General features: G+C 38.9%; 2 protein-coding genes across 2 annotated transcripts; both read left to right on the top strand.

Annotated features, from left to right (window-relative positions):
- Positions 1-6,243: 6,243 nt before the first annotated feature.
- pus3 (pseudouridylate synthase 3) lies at positions 6,244-9,598 on the top strand. Its single transcript, XM_010768858.1, has 7 exons — positions 6,244-6,352; positions 6,672-7,089; positions 7,509-7,786; positions 7,870-8,053; positions 8,184-8,293; positions 8,384-8,556; positions 9,135-9,598. Exons 2-7 carry the CDS (start codon positions 6,673-6,675, stop codon positions 9,404-9,406), a joined length of 1,434 nt encoding a protein of 477 aa, XP_010767160.1. The 5' UTR covers positions 6,244-6,352; position 6,672; the 3' UTR covers positions 9,407-9,598.
- A 124-nt stretch (positions 9,599-9,722) lies between these two features.
- On the top strand, positions 9,723-14,603 carry dcakd (dephospho-CoA kinase domain containing). Its single transcript, XM_010768857.1, has 5 exons — positions 9,723-10,026; positions 10,871-10,982; positions 12,649-12,852; positions 13,120-13,207; positions 13,460-14,603. Exons 2-5 carry the CDS (start codon positions 10,871-10,873, stop codon positions 13,743-13,745), a joined length of 690 nt encoding a protein of 229 aa, XP_010767159.1. The 5' UTR covers positions 9,723-10,026; the 3' UTR covers positions 13,746-14,603.
- Positions 14,604-17,601: the final 2,998 nt, after the last annotated feature.

The raw sequence follows: 17,601 nt of genomic DNA, 5'->3' as shown, positions 1-17,601 counted from the left end.
ACATTTAGACAACAGTAGCAGTAAGTGTGTGTTTAAGATTTCATTTTGTTTGAATGTTTTATACATATATTTGTCTGTAATTACTTTTTTGTTAACATTTAAAATTAGCCTTGTTTAGTTTCTTTTTTTTGTTGCCAGAAATGTTGTGTTCTTGAGGCTGGGGGGGAGGGTTTTGTGTGCTTTTTCCTGTTTATCTAAAGTAAAAAAACAAGTAAAATAAAATAAAAACTTGACACAGCACGTGTTCAGAGTTAGGACTGTGAACGTATTCTGATAATAAACCACAAATGCTGACAAACTTTAGCATGGAAATGTGGAATCAAAAACTGATGCTTTTGTGGCTGATAGTTATTAAGACAGACTATTGTCTATTGTACACACTTAACACAATACTGCATCAACCATAACAACGGTTGCATAATATTTTTCCTTAAAAGCCGACCTCAAATAGATGAGCTGCTATGTTGTGGTTTTAAAATGGTGGGCAGTGCAGGAATGTTAGGAAACAGTCGCATGGACTGGTATGTGTAATTAGAACCATATGGGAGGCACATCATTTACTTAATACTACAAGCATGTCCCCCAGCTCTGAAAGCATGTTGATAGATGGACCAGACACTGAGCAAAGCTTAACTGTTTACTGATGTACAGACTCACTCTACTCACTCCAATACAAAGACACATGACAAATGTTGCTTTAAACACAAACACACATGCACAAACAGTTTACAATCATGAGGTTCAAGGAATACATAAGACTGACGTTAGACAGAACATATCTTTTTACTTATTAGTAATCTAAAATGTTTTTCTGCAGGCTACCAGAGAGTATATGCATTGCCAACAAATTGTGTTTTTTTTCCTTCTTTACTTACATTCAAGATGGTTAGGTAAATAATTGTTTTGCTGGATACATTTTATTATGTGTAATATATGTTGGGGTAGCATAACCACATAAATTCCTTTGCTGCGGAAAGCATTCTTAACTGATTTAGCATTAGTTGTGTTGTTATTGTTTTCTCCGTCATGATTATTTATAACAAAAGCTAATTGTTGGTACATCAAGACTTCTTGCACATTTCACTTTCATTTCTTTCCTGTTATTAGTGTGTCTTTCCTTTTCCCCGAAAGTCCCAAATTGTACACTGTAAATGGGACATTTGTCATGTGTTTTGGGGATAATAAATAAAAGAACTTCAAAACACATGACATCACCCTTGAAAACTACACTGAGTAAAGGTCCACTAAGCTTGAGCACATTCTTTAGAAATAGCCATATAAGGTAAAAAGATAGCACAGAATAATATAAGTAAGTACATTCAGTGGGACAGTTTCTTTAACCATATATGGACTTTTTAACAATAGAATAATGCACTTATTGCACAAAGCACTTATATTTTATGCAGCCCCACAACCCCACCTCTTTCCTCAACAATTATCCTTATCAGACGGAAATCGTGCAAGGTTTTGACCAAGTCTTGTGGAATTCAAAACAGGAAAAAGCAAAGAGTGGACAGCACAATGTTCTCTCTGCGACTGAGTGCTCCAACTATGGTAATCATTTTACTTCCTGTTCCCATGAAGTCCTTCAAAGACAAGCAGGCTCTGTGTTATCCTGTTCCCACAAACTTCATTTAAACACATGCCATCAATCAATTACACCCAAATGTTGAACACATTTTTATAAAAAAGTGGAATGGGGCCCTCCTGTGGTAGCATGCCTCGCATTGCAGAAATGAGCAAGTCTGTCAACGAGCATTGACTTCCGTACGGGAGAGAAAGTCCTCAATTAAACTTTGAAAATATCAAAATGTGCGCTTTTAAGACGAGCTGGTGCCTGGTGCACACTCAACTGCAGCAATCCAAAATATGTTTTATCTCTTGAGCCTGAATTTCTTTGCAGGCAAATATGAAGTTACGGATAAGGCTTTGTGGACAGAGAGGCAGTAATGAGCAGAAGAAAGGTAAAACCACACCTCCATGTGCGCACTTAAATGACTCTAACAGATAGACTAGTATCTGTATGTATTATTATAAAAGGTAAAGCCTTGTGACTCAGCCTACAATTGAGCCATGTTTGACATAATCTATTCCTCACATATATCGAAAGAAACTGCAGTTATTCAGTGGTTAATGGGGACAGTCATTTCTGATGTTTTGTCTGAAATAGGAAAGCAGCATGGTCCTTCACAGCCTGATGCACGCTGGCTTGAGCACTAAGAAAGCAGAAAAAGGAGATGGACACAGAAAAAGACATGAATGGATAGAAAGAGATTTGAAAAAGGAAGGACACTGGCAGAGTGTTACAAGCATCCCGGCTGCTCCTTCTACTGTGACAAAGACTATTGTGCTGCAGCCAGAGGCCTCGCTCCTCTTCCAGCTGATGGAGTCGGGTCAGGCTTCCTGCAGCTGCTCCATATGTTGCTGGAGAAGCTCTGGGGAAGAGTTTGGTCCTCAAAAGGGATGGAAGGAACCCTGAAGCAAGTTCCAGTAGTCAGACGACTCCAAGTGCTCAGACACTTCAAACTGTTGCAGAAAGAAACTGTAATTCTGTTTCGTTGTGAATAAAGACTGAAAATCTCTTGTTATTTTTGTATATGTTTGTCAAAATGCTATGTGGGATTTACTGACAGAGCTAATAAAATGTACTAGGGACCAAATACCTAATAAGATACAATAATTGTGTTTTATTTTTTAATTAAAACTAAGAATTGGTCAGATGTCTTGACATTTGTAAAATTACAAAACGTAACGCCCTTGCCATTTTCTTCTAAACAATTGACTTGCAGAAGGAAAGACAGGACCGTGATAAGCATAGAACAGAAAAAGAAAAGGCTTCCCACAGTTTTTAAATAGGTTAAAATAGACGTGTGACCAAACAAGCTGTTATTCTCAGTTTTTGAACACGTCACAAAGCCTCTCTATTGATGCTAAGCTTAAGATTTTGTTTTAAACATTTCGAATTTTGAAGACTGGTATGTAGTATTAAAAATGAAAGTCATGACACTAAAGCCAAAGGCCATATAGAGGCTTCTACCTGATATTGAGCTTATCACATTCCATGGTACTTTTTGCACTTCATAAACGCTACTATTCAAATCGTCTAACAGGGACCTCGCTGAATGTTTCCATGTGATATATCAATTTACATGTTATCAGGCTGTAGGTTCGTTTTCATAAGGTCACACCACACACTCACTATTGACTTACATCTAGGTATAAAGTCTGTATCTCTTCACACACACACTGAGGGACGTCTGCTGCTTTCTCTCTGTCCTCTGTCTTCTTTTCATTACAGTACAAACTTGAATCGCTTGCAACAAGTCCTCACAATGTGCACGTTTTGCAGCCTCAAATGCGGATTTATTTTCTTCAACATGGTCTTTATGGTAAGTTTTTGGTAATTCTGTCTATAAATGAAAAGTTAGGTTACAGCAATGATAGATAACAAAGAATGGATCAATATACAATTTTATATTTGTATCCGTAGTAAAAGTGTTAGTGGCAGTAAAACTGAATACAACTTTATTCTAAACTGCTTTAGAGAATGTTTTGTATTAATAAGAGTGATTTGTACTTTGGATTAATCCAACTATGTTAACAATGTCCTATAATCTTGAAGACAGAGTTAGACAAGATCTTCCTCTTTTCAAGGATTTAATTTCACACTACAGTATGTTGGCAGCACTTTAAATCAACAGCAGAACAGGGTTCATTGGGTTTTATTTGACTATTTAAAGCCCACTGCTCTAATGTCCTTTTGTTGCATTTGTTTTTCAGGCATCTGGGGTTGCTCTCCTCACTATCGGAGTAGTGCACAACCCCACTTTCCAAGATTTGGGAGAATTTGCAGGGAAAACCCTGGCCAAAATTGCTATAGTCCTCATAGCAGTGGGTTCCATCGTTACAGTGGTCTCCATCTTGGGCTGTCTCGGAGCATTCTTTAATAATTATAATTTGGTGGTATCTGTGAGTAACACAACCCTACATAATGTAAATGTCTCTTCATACATTTTATTAAAAAACTGTGCTTGTGGGACTAATAGGGCAAGGCTGATCAATATATATATATATTATTATTTTTAAGCATATGTGACAAGACTGAACTCTAACTCTGCTCACTCGGTTTCTCTTATGAACTAGTTCCTCTGTTGCCTGATCATCATTATCCTAATGGAGATAATCACTGGGGCTATCGTTTACACATTCTACAACAAGATGATCTTGAATCCTTCTGCCCTAGCGAACATAAAAGGTTCAGTAAACTACATGGACAAAATCAAAAGTGTGATCAGTAAGTACACCCCGGAGAAGAGAGCTGCCATCGACAGAATTCAGGAAAAGGTAACGCACAGAGATATTTGCAAAAGGCCTAATCATCCCGACAAATATTGTAAGCTCTTATTAAGCCATCTGTTTTCTCAGCTCTCTTTGTGAACTGCGTATGTAATAGATACCAATAAGACTTAGGTTGTTTTAATTGACTTTGCATTGTGAAAGTGAATGTATTAAATGTAATGCCAGATGTTAACTTCACTATAAAAAGAAAGAGTTTTACAGGCCTACAATACATTCACATATTCAATTTTGGATGCAATTGTGTACAAATTATAACAATGAGTAACACTAAGAAGCTCAGCTACATAATAAACCTCTCTCCTAAAAAGTATTTCTAAATACAATTTTCGTTTATTGTGCACACATGACAGTAGTGGTATACCAGCTTTTCTTAGAAGTCCACACAAGAAACTCTTATGTTTTTTTTAAAGAAAGAAAACATGCCTTTGTTTCCATCGAACAGGTTTTACATTGCATCATGAACACACAGATCACCAGGTTACCTTGGTGACTTTTTCATGTATGATAAAACCATGTTACAGTTCAAATGCTGTGGAGCGGACGGCCCCGACGACTGGGCCACCAGTGTGGGCTGGGAGGACCACGAAGCTACGCCGGACTCCTGCTGCGTGGAGAAGGGTGCCGGCTGTGGGAAAGAAAAGGACAAAGCTCGCAAAAAGGTCTACTGGGAAATCTTATTTCAAGTGCATGGTCATTTGAATTCATTTTTGTGAACAAGTAAGTATTTTATTTATATTTTGTGTGTCCTTTTCAGGGTTGCATTAAGGCCATCAACTTATTTCTGGGGAAAAGACTGATGGCGGTGGGAGTTATCTGTATATTTCTTGCAATTGCAGAGGTAAACACATTCCTTATAAATAAAAATAAATAAATATAACATGCATTTCGCCGTTAGTTATTTATTAAATTACATAGGAAAACATATTTAAACAATTTGAATGAGAGAATATTCATAAGTTATGGTAATGCAGACATTTGTAAAGTGATGGCATGAATGATAATGAAGCCTATCTCAACCTGTCTGCCCAAGGTGGTGAAATCCAGAATTAATTAGAATATATGGAGAGAGAAAATAACTTTTGCTGACCTGTCTTGAGTTCATTTGCTTCCAGTAACTTATAACATTTGTACCTGTTACAGTGTTTTGGAGTATTCATCGCGGCTTGCTTCAGTTGCAAAATAAAACGGAAAGACTATGACAACATGAGCTGATGTGTCATCGTGGCCAAGCACAGCAGACTTCACACATTGCTGACATATTGGAACTATTGTATTTGCTTTGTCCAGTCTTTGTATCCTATAATTGGACTTAAAGATGATTCTGTAATTCATATGTTTGAAAACAACTGAATGACTGCTTTTTCTGCACTTGCAAAATTTGACTATTTTAACAAAATATATCTAAATGGAATGGTTTGGTCTATGCCATCGAAAACAATAATAGTCTCATGTTTAATTGTCCTGCTACTAAGAATACATCTAATAAATGTGTGATAACTCTTGTTGGAGGATTTCATTTATGTTTGACAACTGATTTGACATCTTTAAAGTTTTTAACTTTTGACAAATGTTCAATATTTCAACAACAATTCTGTGTCACTCACTCAGCTCTACGAAGGCCAATACTGAACATTCATTTTTACAGACATATCAAAACTAAGGAATCAAGTTACAGATTATTTAACATAGAGATGTTAAATTGGCTCACCATGATGCTCTTGCGATCTTTTTGTTATGACTGAAAAGGTAAAATAATCTCACAATTATAAATAATTTAGGAAAAGCAATGTTCTCAATCAAAGGAACTAATCGCTTTGCACTAGGCAGAGGCAATTTAGAAGTACACTACATTTCCCAGAAACCCTCAACAGGAAATGCGTCCGCTCTCAAAATCAATCCGTCACCGCTATCAGCTCGAAAAGTAACGTGTGCGCCAGCAGCACGCAGAGAGGAAAAATCTAATTTAACAACAACATTGAAACCACAATCAAAGGTAAATAAATAGTTGTATTGTAATATAATGTATTCCCACTATCAGTCTTAATATATGCTATGTAACATACCACACAAGCTAAGCTAACAGACTGTGTGTAGCGTTTGGACTTAAGCTAAATGAGCTGTCTGGATGAATATTGTGTTAACATAAAACCCTACCACGAACTATAGGCTACTGCTTAACTGGATTTACACAGGTTAACATATTTATAATAAAACAAGTTGCTTAGTAAGTATATATGAGATGATTGAGATAATTGTACAATAATTAGTTACCCTTCTCAATGGTCTCTCTTCTCGAATATATTGCTGAGCAGCATGTCCAAGGCTTTAACCAGGAGAATAAAGGAGCTGGAGGAAGAATGGGGGAAGCTCAGGTCCGAGCTGAAGGAGAGAAGTGAAGCTGGAGAGGATTCAGAGCTGACGTCCAATCCATCCACTCATGAAAACACTGACTCCAAACCTGATGTTAACACCAGCAGCTGTAAAAAGGGTAAGAAAGTAGCCAAAGAGCGTGCTTTCGACTTCTCTGCACACCCTCGGCGACATGTGGCTCTGCGGCTGGCTTACCTGGGATGGTCCTACCAAGGGTTTGCAGTTCAGGATAACACTGACAACACCGTGGAGGCCAGACTCTTTGAAGCTTTGCTGAAGACGCGGCTGATCCAGGACAGGCAGAGCTCCAACTACCACCGGTGTGGTCGCACTGATAAAGGAGTCAGTGCCTTTTCCCAAGTGAGTTCTCAAAGTACTCATCATCTAAATTGGAATAATGTAACAATATGTTGAGAAAATATGCCATTAATCTTAATGGTGCTCTAGTTCTGTGCCCAAAATATGATGACAACAATATTATAGCTGCATAAAGGTAAGAGAAATTGTTCAATCTAGAGTTACTGCTCAAAGTACCAAAGAAATACATTTGAATTAAACAGCTGTGTCTCTAGGAATCATGATTCTGTTTCTCAAGATAATAATTTTTTCACTATTATTTTTGGCCCCCTAAGCACCTCAACCCACGTGCCATGACATATCATTGTCTGATATACTCATACACACACATTAAAAGATTCTAACTTTATTAATAGCACTACAGGTAAGGTAGGAAATGTATAATTTTAGACTTTGACTTCAACTGTTATTTTCCTCCACAGGTCATAACAATCGATTTGCGCTCCACACAGTTTTGTGGAGGACTGGGCATCTCAGTTCCTGAACATGTTGATGTTAGCATCAAGAACAAAGCTACTGGCAGTGAGGTTCCCTATGTGAAGATGCTGAACAGAGTCCTGCCTCTGGACATTAGGATCTTGGACTGGTCTCCAGCTGCAGAGGGCTTCAGCGCTCGCTTTGACTGCAAGTCTCGCACGTACCGATACTACTTCCCCCGCGGATCCTTGGATGTGACACTGATGGCAGAGGCGGCAAAAAGGTGGGTGAAGACACAAAACGATGAATGCTGATGTTACCCCTCAATGTCACAGTTCTGATTTGATGTTTTGTTAACCCCGACAGATACGAGGGAACTCATGACTTTCGCAACCTGTGCAAAATGGACGTGGGAAATGGAGTCCTTCAATTTGAGCGGACCATCTTGTCTGCATCAGTAAAGCCTGTGCAGCCTCAGGACATCTCCGGCACTGGCCCATATGATGTGTTCATATTTGAAATAAAAGGATTGGCCTTCCTGTACCATCAGGTATGGAGACACACTAATCAGTGATTTTTGTTTCCTTAACATGTTTAATTTCAAGCCGTCATATTGATATATATATTGATGATTTGTGACATTTGCAGTCTGGGTGAACTCCATGTTGTGTTTCATGCAGGTACGATGCATGATGGCACTCCTTCTCCTGATAGGGCAGAAACTGGAAGACCCGGAGCTAATTGATAAGCTCATGGATGTTCAGAGTAACCCCAGGAAGCCACAATACAGGTGTGTTTGTGTACAAATCCATAATAAAAAACAATACGGTAAAACTACATTTGCATCTGTATGAATGTTTCTTTTGTCATTTGTCTCTAGTATGGCAGTAGACTACCCGCTGGTGCTGCACGACTGCCAATTTCAAGGTCTGGCCTGGGAACAGGACATTGAAGAGGTGAGCCACGTCCTGTCTGAGCTTCAGCAGCACTGGACCCAGAGCACTGTCCGGAGCCACGTCCTGCACGGGATGATCCAGGGTTTGGAGGCCGCAGGTGAGATGTTCAAAGAGATGAGCACACCAGAACATTTTTAATTATGTCAAAATACACCTCTGCAGGGCCAGACTGGGATAATAATTTAGGAATCGAATGTCACTCCAGGCCAATATTCACACATTAACAATAGACGTTGACATACAGAAAAACATACTGTTACTCTTTTGTTGAAATATTTGTCTGTGTACCAATAACATCTTTTAGTTTTATTATTTAAGATAAGTTAAACCTTTATTGATCCCTGTAGGGAAAATTATATGTCACAGCAGCAACAGTAATAAGTATGATTATGATAAAAAAGGTCAAACTTACCACAAAGGTAATACAAATTACAAATAAAAGTGTAGTAAAAAAAGGAAAATGCTAAATTCAATAAGTTAATTGGCAGGAGTATAAAAAGGATATTAGACTCCACAGTGAGAATAATTATTAACACTTTAAACTGCACTAAACGGTACAAAAGGTGCTTTACAAATAAAGTTTGCTTGATAGAATACTTTGCGTAGACACAGTATAGTAGTGTATATACACATTCAAATATTTGTTTAAATTGTTTCACTCGTCTCTATTTACAGGTGGAGTGTCCTCCAATGCCTGCTGTCTAGTAGAAGGCAGCAAGCAGAGAAACTACCGGCCCCTGCTTGAGCGTCCGTGCTGCGAGAGCCTGGAGTCCAGGATAAACCATTTTGTCAAAAGAGGCAGGCTGGAGCGGGAGGAAGGGGAGAATGGAGGTGAAACGGTGCACAGAGGGAAAAAGTCCAAACATTCCCACAGTTCCCCTAGTCTGCCTGTTTCATCAGAGATGTCATCACCAAAACAAAGTACAGATGAAAAAGCAGAAGATTAATATATTCTCACAGGAGAATCAATTTGCCAATATATAATTTGTAATTGTTGTTTCTGCAAGCATTGTATATACATTTTAATTCGAAAACAAAATGTGTTTTTTTTCCTTTGTCATTTCTTAAAAACAGTGTTATTACATTTTCATTCATGCTAATGTTTTGCTTTGAAATAAACACGTTTTGGAGAAATTGTTTATCGCTGATATTTGTTTTCAAATGTTTTATTGAACGCAGTGGTCCGACCTCAAGTTTTAAATGGGAATTTGCAATTAACTAAGCGGAACCAACGTACGTCGGCAAAGTCGGAAGACTTTCGAGGTGGCGCTTGTCAAGCTAAGAAGCTAGGTCGTTAGCAATCAGTTGAGTGCAAGTCAGAGTTACATACAGCAATATTTAGCAACACGAATGTGCTCGCCATTTTTTTCTGACTGCATATCTGAAAGGGCGGAGTGGAGATGGCTTCTGGTTTGTGGTATTGCAGATTTGTAGTCGCTCTCACCTGATAAAGACTTGTGCTAACGTTAGCTTGTTAGCAATCCTGGTTGTTTACTACACCGCTGTGGCTCTGCAGGACATCCCAAAGTACATTCAGCCGAATTAAGGAGAAGCACACGTTTACAAGGTGAATATACAACAAGGGGGATTTTGTGGTTAACTAAAAAAATAACTGTTAACTGGCCATTCTCTCAAATACATTGGTTGCATAATAAAGGAGCTGTAGAGTCTGGTCTGGGTTTATTTTGGTGTTGAGTCAAGAATAACTTTAAAGCTGTCTAACTAACTTTAGTTTGCTTGTTATCTAATTTGTGCACACACTGAGTGCAGCTCAGCCTCTCCACAGCAGGGGGCGTGTTGCCCTCATAGCAGCACCAGTCTTAATATACTCATTATAAATAGCAAGCAACACCTGGATATTTCCAGAAATGTATTCGAAACATCTGTATATGTCTCTATCATCTTTCTTAGATTTAGCTTGAATTGCCCTTTATATTGGCTCTACTGTATGTGGACAAACACATCATATATACACCTTGTCAGCTTTTATTTCCTTTTAATTGTAATAATGTCTTTTTTTTTCTGCATTGCCCTGATTTACAAAAACTATTTTTTTATTTGGTATGAACTTTACATGAAAGTTAAAATACTAACATGCTGACAGTTATTTGTAAAACAATACTCGGTTGTTTTCATAAGTTTAAAAGGATAAAAAAAAAAAGAGAAAACCCATCCACAAATATGCCCAATACATTGTGGTATTGGGTTTAAGAACAATGCTGTTTCTCTTTTAGCCATGATTTTGTACTTAAAAACAATTGATATTTCCAATCAACATGTTTTTTTATGATGAGATTGCTTTTTGTATACATTTGAATCAGCTTCTCAGAGTCACCATACAGCTACAGTAACTCTTGTATTACTTTAGTGACATTACTCCCTGGTTAAACTTCCTGTGTCTTTGCCTCAAGATGTTCCTGGTGGGACTGACGGGAGGTATTTCCTCAGGGAAAAGCGCAGTGTCTACGATGCTGCGGGAGCTCGGGTGTCCCATTATTGATGCTGATGTTGTAGCAAGGAAAGGTACGTGGAAATCTCTCCTGCAAATATTAAGATTTCAAGTCAAGAGTTAGAATAACTAGTCAACACTGTCATCCAGGAGAACTCAAATGAACTCACATGTGGTCATATGGATTCACCCATATGTCCCACATCACTGACTCATAACGTTTATTATTATACTGAAATGGACATGAAGAGGTTGAGCCTGTAGGAGGTTCATTAAGACAAACGCTTGAAGAGAGTGCATGAATCATGACGGCCATCTCTGTTGACTGCAGGGATGATCTAGTAGTTGTCTGGTGAAGATAAAAGGTCACAGAACTATGGGAAATGTCCCAGCTGCATGTAGAAAATAATAGAATAAAGATTGAAATGCACTCTGGGGATTGTTATTAAATCGATAACAATATGTTCTAATCCCCCTTTTCCCCTCTGTGTATCTTTTTCTGTGTGTATTTTTCTGTGTGTACTACTTTTCTTAGTTAGTGTAAAACGGTATATGTTCTTATTTTTGACACTGTGTTAAAGTTCACCTATTATGCAACTTTGTCATGTCTTTTATACATAAACATGTGTCCCCTCGGTGTAAAGAGATTCTGAAAGTTTCAGGAAAAAAGATTTGCTCACTTTTTGTCTTGATCCATTTATATATGATGTCATAACGATTTTTTGGCTTGTGTAACCATCAGCCAATAACCAACCAAGGTAACACCCGCCCACCTTATCACCTGAATCTCCTCCTAGAGCACCATTGTTTTCTTTTTAACCAAATATCTCTCTTATACCCCTTTCACACCAACGCGGTTTGGAGCTGGAGCTTCAAAAGCACCGGTTTTTCGTGTTCACACCGCAGCGGAGCCGCCTCTAAGCTCCGGGATCCGGTTCGTTTCAAGCACCAAAAAGTTGTCGGTCTAGAAAGCAAGCACCGCATACGTCAAGCTTACGTCGGAGGCGGGGGGCAGGGGCGAGATCAACCTCTAACAACAACAAAAAGCCTAACCCTGTGTAATGTTGTTAGGCAATCATTTAAGCTTTGTTAGTTCCAGGTTTAATATGTGCAATAAGTTCATTTCAATACGTTTTGCAATAACCATTGAACCAGTCCGGCCCTTGACTAGTACCGATTTTTTTATTTTGGCCCACTGTGTAAGAACTTTTGAATGTAGCATGTAACGACTGTAAAGTTGGCAGTAAAGTCGTCCCATTTCTTCAATTTAGTTTCGACAGAGCAAAACGAGTAGCGCTTCAATACAATCGGCCATTGTTGTTGTTGTCGATGTGAGGGGGTTCCGCGCGGTTTGGCTTTATGAAGCAGGCACGCAAACGGTTACGTCATGACGCAAACGATGACGCAATGACGCAGCACCAGTCGCGCTCTGAGCGGTGTGAACAGAGCGGGAGCTGAACCGAAGAACTGGTTCCGAACCAGAAAAGCTCTAGCACGGAGCTAGAACGGGAAAAGTGGGGAGTGGCTCCTTATTTTCATCTAAAGTAAAAGACAGAGAATCAGCACTTTTGAAACAGGGCTGAAACAGAGGGGATTATGGGATGCTTCAATGATCTGTTTGGTGTTTGGAGCCAAACACTTCAGAGATATGTTTGTATATATCTGAGACCTATAATATATTGATGAAAAACAGTATAATAGGGGACCTTTTTAATCAAGATTTTCTTTTCTTGATACAAGTTGTGGAGCAGCACACTACGGCCTATTCCCGCATCGTTTACCACTTTGGACCGGAGATCCTCCTCGAGAATGGCGAGATCGACCGGCAGAAGCTCGGTCAGCTCATCTTCGCCGACGAGGAGAAGAGGAAGCTGCTGAACTCCATCACCCACCCGGAGATCCATAAAGCAATGCTCAAAGAGATCCTGTTGTACTTTCTCAGAGGTGAGGCTAAGTGTGTCTGAGTTACAATCTACTGAAAGGGAGCTATGGCTGTTTTGATGTGGAGCGCTGATAGTCACAAAGCTGTATGAATTTCTCACTTCACGCCAAATAATGCCAACATTTTTGAATATTACCAATAGTTTTTACGAGGTTAAACGTGATGGTGGATCCAGCCACTGTGTATGTTATTAAAAAGTTAAGAACTTTGCTACTTGTATTTCATAATGTTATAGTGTAAATGTGTTGAGGCACTTTTTGTTTGCACAGGATATCGCTACGTCGTGCTGGATGTGCCCCTTCTGTTCGAAACAAGACGTCTCACTAAGTTTCTCAACCACACTGTAGTAGTCTACTGGTAAGCCCACTGCTAACTTCCCCGTTATTTTAGATGACTCATTATTTACAGGTTTCTCTCATCAAAATCTTAAAATATGTTGATGTTTGTTTTTGACAGAAACTGGCCATTAAGCCCAGTTTTGTGAGTTTTGGGTTACCTTTCTCTTCCCCTCTGTATGACATTTATTAGCATGACTCACTGCCTCTGGATTTTTTTAACAAGGCACCCTGGCTGCTCCATAAATAACCTCCATTGTCTGTTCCCTCTCAGTGACCCTGCCACTCAGCTGCTGCGCCTGATGCAGAGGGACGGCCTGACACAGGAGCATGCAGAGCAGCGCGTTGCCGCACAGATGCCGCTCAATGAAAAGCGCGGCCTGGCCAATCACGTTGTGGAGAACTCCGGCAGCCGAGAGGACACCCACAGGCAGGTCCTGCGACTGCACACACGGCTGGAGGACTCCATGGACTTCCTCTTAGTGAGGGTCATCGCTATTGCTGCCACTACCAGTCTGGGTGGGATTCTGCTGTATGCAACCAAGATACTTATGTCCTAACAGAGGACATACACGGGGAACAATAAGTGGGGGAGTGAGTAGAGACAGGCGAAGGCACACTGGGGGGTCCCGATTCAATTTACTGTGAGATTAGTTTCCCAGCACCCACCACTACAGTTCAGTGGTGTGACATGCTCTGTTTGCTCCTAACACCGACTTACATTATTGACACAACATGCACTGACAAATGTGGTTTAGTGGGAAGGGTTTGAATGTGCAATTTCTTTCGGTTTCACTCAGAAACATTACAAACATGAATGTGATACCTTAGAGTTGCTGCCCAATGCAGTAACGTTTATTTTAAGTTTTAAGGGCCTCAACAGTGATCCCAGTTTGGGGCAAAAAACTAGCTAGACTTTTTTTTTTTTTTGGTGCCGTATATATATCCAAATAACACATTTTGGTTGATAGTATACATTATGAATAAAACAAAATGAAGAGCAGAAAAAAGTAAACAGCAGCACATTCTTAAAACCGTTTATTTGCAGTTTGAGACCTCGATTTTTAGCACAAATACCAGCCCTGTCCTCAATGATAAATGTGCAAAATTATTGTTTGGACTACAATACCCAACATGAATGAGCTGATATTTACATAATATGTAATATGATTGTATGTTGATGATATGTATAATTAAGATGTGACGGGATGTATTTGACAATCCATTGGTAATGGGAACAGAATCAACAGACTTTATAAATATATACTGTAACACTGTATTTTCTTACACTTGAAGCGGCTCTTTGTAAATACTAAGTCTGTGATTTTATTTTCTGTGTGCACTCACTTTTCACTATACACAACATTTGTAGCAGCTGTTTGAATGAATTATAAAAGTGCTACTGTTTTAAAAAATAACAACTGTCAGATGTTTTCATTATTTATTTTGTATCATTTTTTTTTTTTTAGTGCTAGATGCCATTTGTCCTGAACATATACGGTAATACTGTTCAATATTTACTGTGCAGAATGATTCTGCAATTTGACACTGAGAGGCTAATTTCTTATTCCTTTAAGGATGGGGGAGGTTTCTTTTGGCCTCTTATATCAGATTTGAATACATATTAGTTTGAGGAGGTTTTTATGATATTACAACTAATTTGGAGAAAAACAACAATAACTTAACACAAATGTTGAGCCTTTGAATATCCTTTAACTGCTGTTGAGTCTCAATGCCCAAATCTTTAAAAACCGTAATTGCAACTAAGGACTTCTGTAAAATGTTAGGTCGTACTCAAAATCCAGGGAAACGCGGATTACGTCACTATGACATCATCAGGGTTATTCTCAGACTGTAGAAAGCTCACCTCAGAGAAACAGGAGACGTTATACAACCTTTTTTCACAGAATGAGGACTTTTTAGGAATAAACTGAGAAAAACTGTAACTGAAGAAACTAGAAATGTATTGTTATCATTGTTTCTTTTGAAAAGTGACAAATGTCTGTTAGAATCCAAAGTAGATATCTACAAATGTTTGGTTTGTCCAACCAACAGTCAAATTAGTTAAATATTTTCTGTATGACTAACAGATATTTACATATGAGAAGTTACCCTATTAGAATGGTAATTGTGTTATTCCACCAGATTACCATATTTGGTAGCATCCTATGGCAACAGATATAAATCCTACGACGACCCAATACTCTTTGCGAAACATATTGATATAATAACATCCTTCAGGTAATGTGTTAATGACAGTTCCTAAGGAGAGGAAAATAATGAACTCCCGTTAACGGTGAGTTGCGATGTCCTTGTTCTTGACCACATTAGAGCTTCGGTATGAAAATTCAGGCCTACAGGCGGACGTGGTGACATCATCTTGGCACTGAAGTCCCAGAAGCCTGGGTGGCTCACTTGGCTTGGTCTAAAGCTCCTACTGGTCTCATATTTGTTTTCATCAAGCCACAGCAGAAATAATGCAAAGTGACTGGGGGTGAGGTGGGCGGGGGGCATGCATGGCTACACATTTTGTAGCCCAATACACAAAATAACAAAGATAATGTATTATTATTTTACAAACATGCAAACAATTGGCAACATAATGCACACAATAACACTGGCATGACAAATTCAGGGAGAGCGATGATGAACATGATTGTCTATTCTTAGGTTCCTTTGTTTTTATTTTTTAAATCTACTCCTGCCTTTGTCTGAAAGTAACATGGTTTACTGGGCAGTCATCTGTTCAGCAGAGATTTCTAAATGTTCTTCTCTTTCTCAGACGCAGACAGAGGCCAGATGCAGAGCATGTAAGGAAGTCTATATCTACACCAGCAAGTGTGAAGGCTCCAGGCGGAAAAAGGGTGTCGAAGTCTCAGTCTGAATATAAATTGCTTTTAATTCTGAGGGTGTCAAGCTAAAAGGTGAAAGTCTGAAGTTGCCTTGTTACACTTTGTAAAACTGCATGGATACAGGCACAACCTAACGCTTCATTGTGTGTGGTAGGTCTTCTCCTGGAGCAGGGCAAATCATTTCCTGATGGCAGGGGGTAAAGACTTCTATAATCTCGCCATCATTTTCAGAGAGTTGGCCTGCGGCACCACAGTGTGTCCACATTTTGAATCTCCTGTCTGAGTGGTTTTTCATCATTCACCCCGCCTACACTGCCGTCAGGGAAGGTAAAGCAGTGTGAGCAAAGGAAAACCAAATAAATAGCTTTGCACAAAACTCAACCCCGGACATTAAACATGTTTTATTGCATGTTATGCAATGTTTAACTCAACTGCATATGTCAGCTTAAGCCTGAATTGTTGACTCAAGGGGTTCATTTATTTTTTTAACACAATTGAAAGAATGCCTGCCTAGAGGGTAATAGGTTTTCGGTATTCATTAGGGATTGTTAAAAGCAATTCGTTTTTTTTTAGTGTTTTCAATTGATTGAAGATTAATTAGTAAACATTTGCAGTTCAAGACATATTTTAATATCTATCTGTAGGGGAAACTTCTGAAGCACCTGGAGTCAGGACTCAAAGAGAGACACGGTGGAGAGCTGGAACTTTGATGACAAACACTGATGGTTTATTTGGAGCTTCGTCCGGAGAATTGACAAGACATGTCACGGGCCACGAGTTGACCACACGGTTGAGATGCCACAATCAATTCTCAAGAACCCTCCTGTAGTTCAAGGTTTTAACTAGTTCAGAGTGTAATAATCAACATTCTTCAATAGATAGACTAAACAGATGAGGAAACTGAATCACAATTGTGACGCTTATGGCTCTGGGGTCATCTACACCCCAAGAAGGATGTGTTCCAGGTGTCCCACAATAATAACTATCTCTGACCGAAGTTGCCCGGTCATAAACTGGTAACAATAACAAAATGCTTGGGCAGCCCCTCCTTAAGGGAGATATCGGCTGCCCATGGCTGGGCATCTGCGTCAGATGGCAAAGGGTAAACATGTATGGGGCATTCTACCGAATTGATGCAAAGTGCGGTCCCACAACAACAACAAAACTATTTAACAAAACAATTAAGTATTCAGACATAGATATTTACTAAGAATATGTTAGGGTCTATTTAAACATAAGGCATTCAATTATATAGTGATAAGCTTAATATATACAAAAACATCATTTATAGGGTACTTTCCATTGGAAAGTAGCTGTCCCCAACCCTGACATCTACATTTCAAGTTCTGTAAATAACACTTAAAACATTTTTATTTTATTTTGTTGAATGGTGTATTTAGAAGATCTTTATGATTACATTCAAACAGAAGTTGGAATATTTATATTTATTGTGGGTTACATTTTTTAATAAAAAAACTATACTCAAAAAATCATGTCCCCCAGTTTTCATGTCACACAAGGGGTTTTAGTCCAATGGCTGAGCCTGGTTTTTAGCNTCTGACTG

The sequence above is a fragment of the Notothenia coriiceps genome, unplaced genomic scaffold, assembly GCF_000735185.1.
Source record: "Notothenia coriiceps isolate Sejong01 unplaced genomic scaffold, NC01 NC01_scaffold00006104, whole genome shotgun sequence".
NCBI lineage: Eukaryota > Metazoa > Chordata > Actinopteri > Perciformes > Nototheniidae > Notothenia > Notothenia coriiceps.
This window is presented reverse-complemented; position numbering and strand designations above follow the sequence as displayed.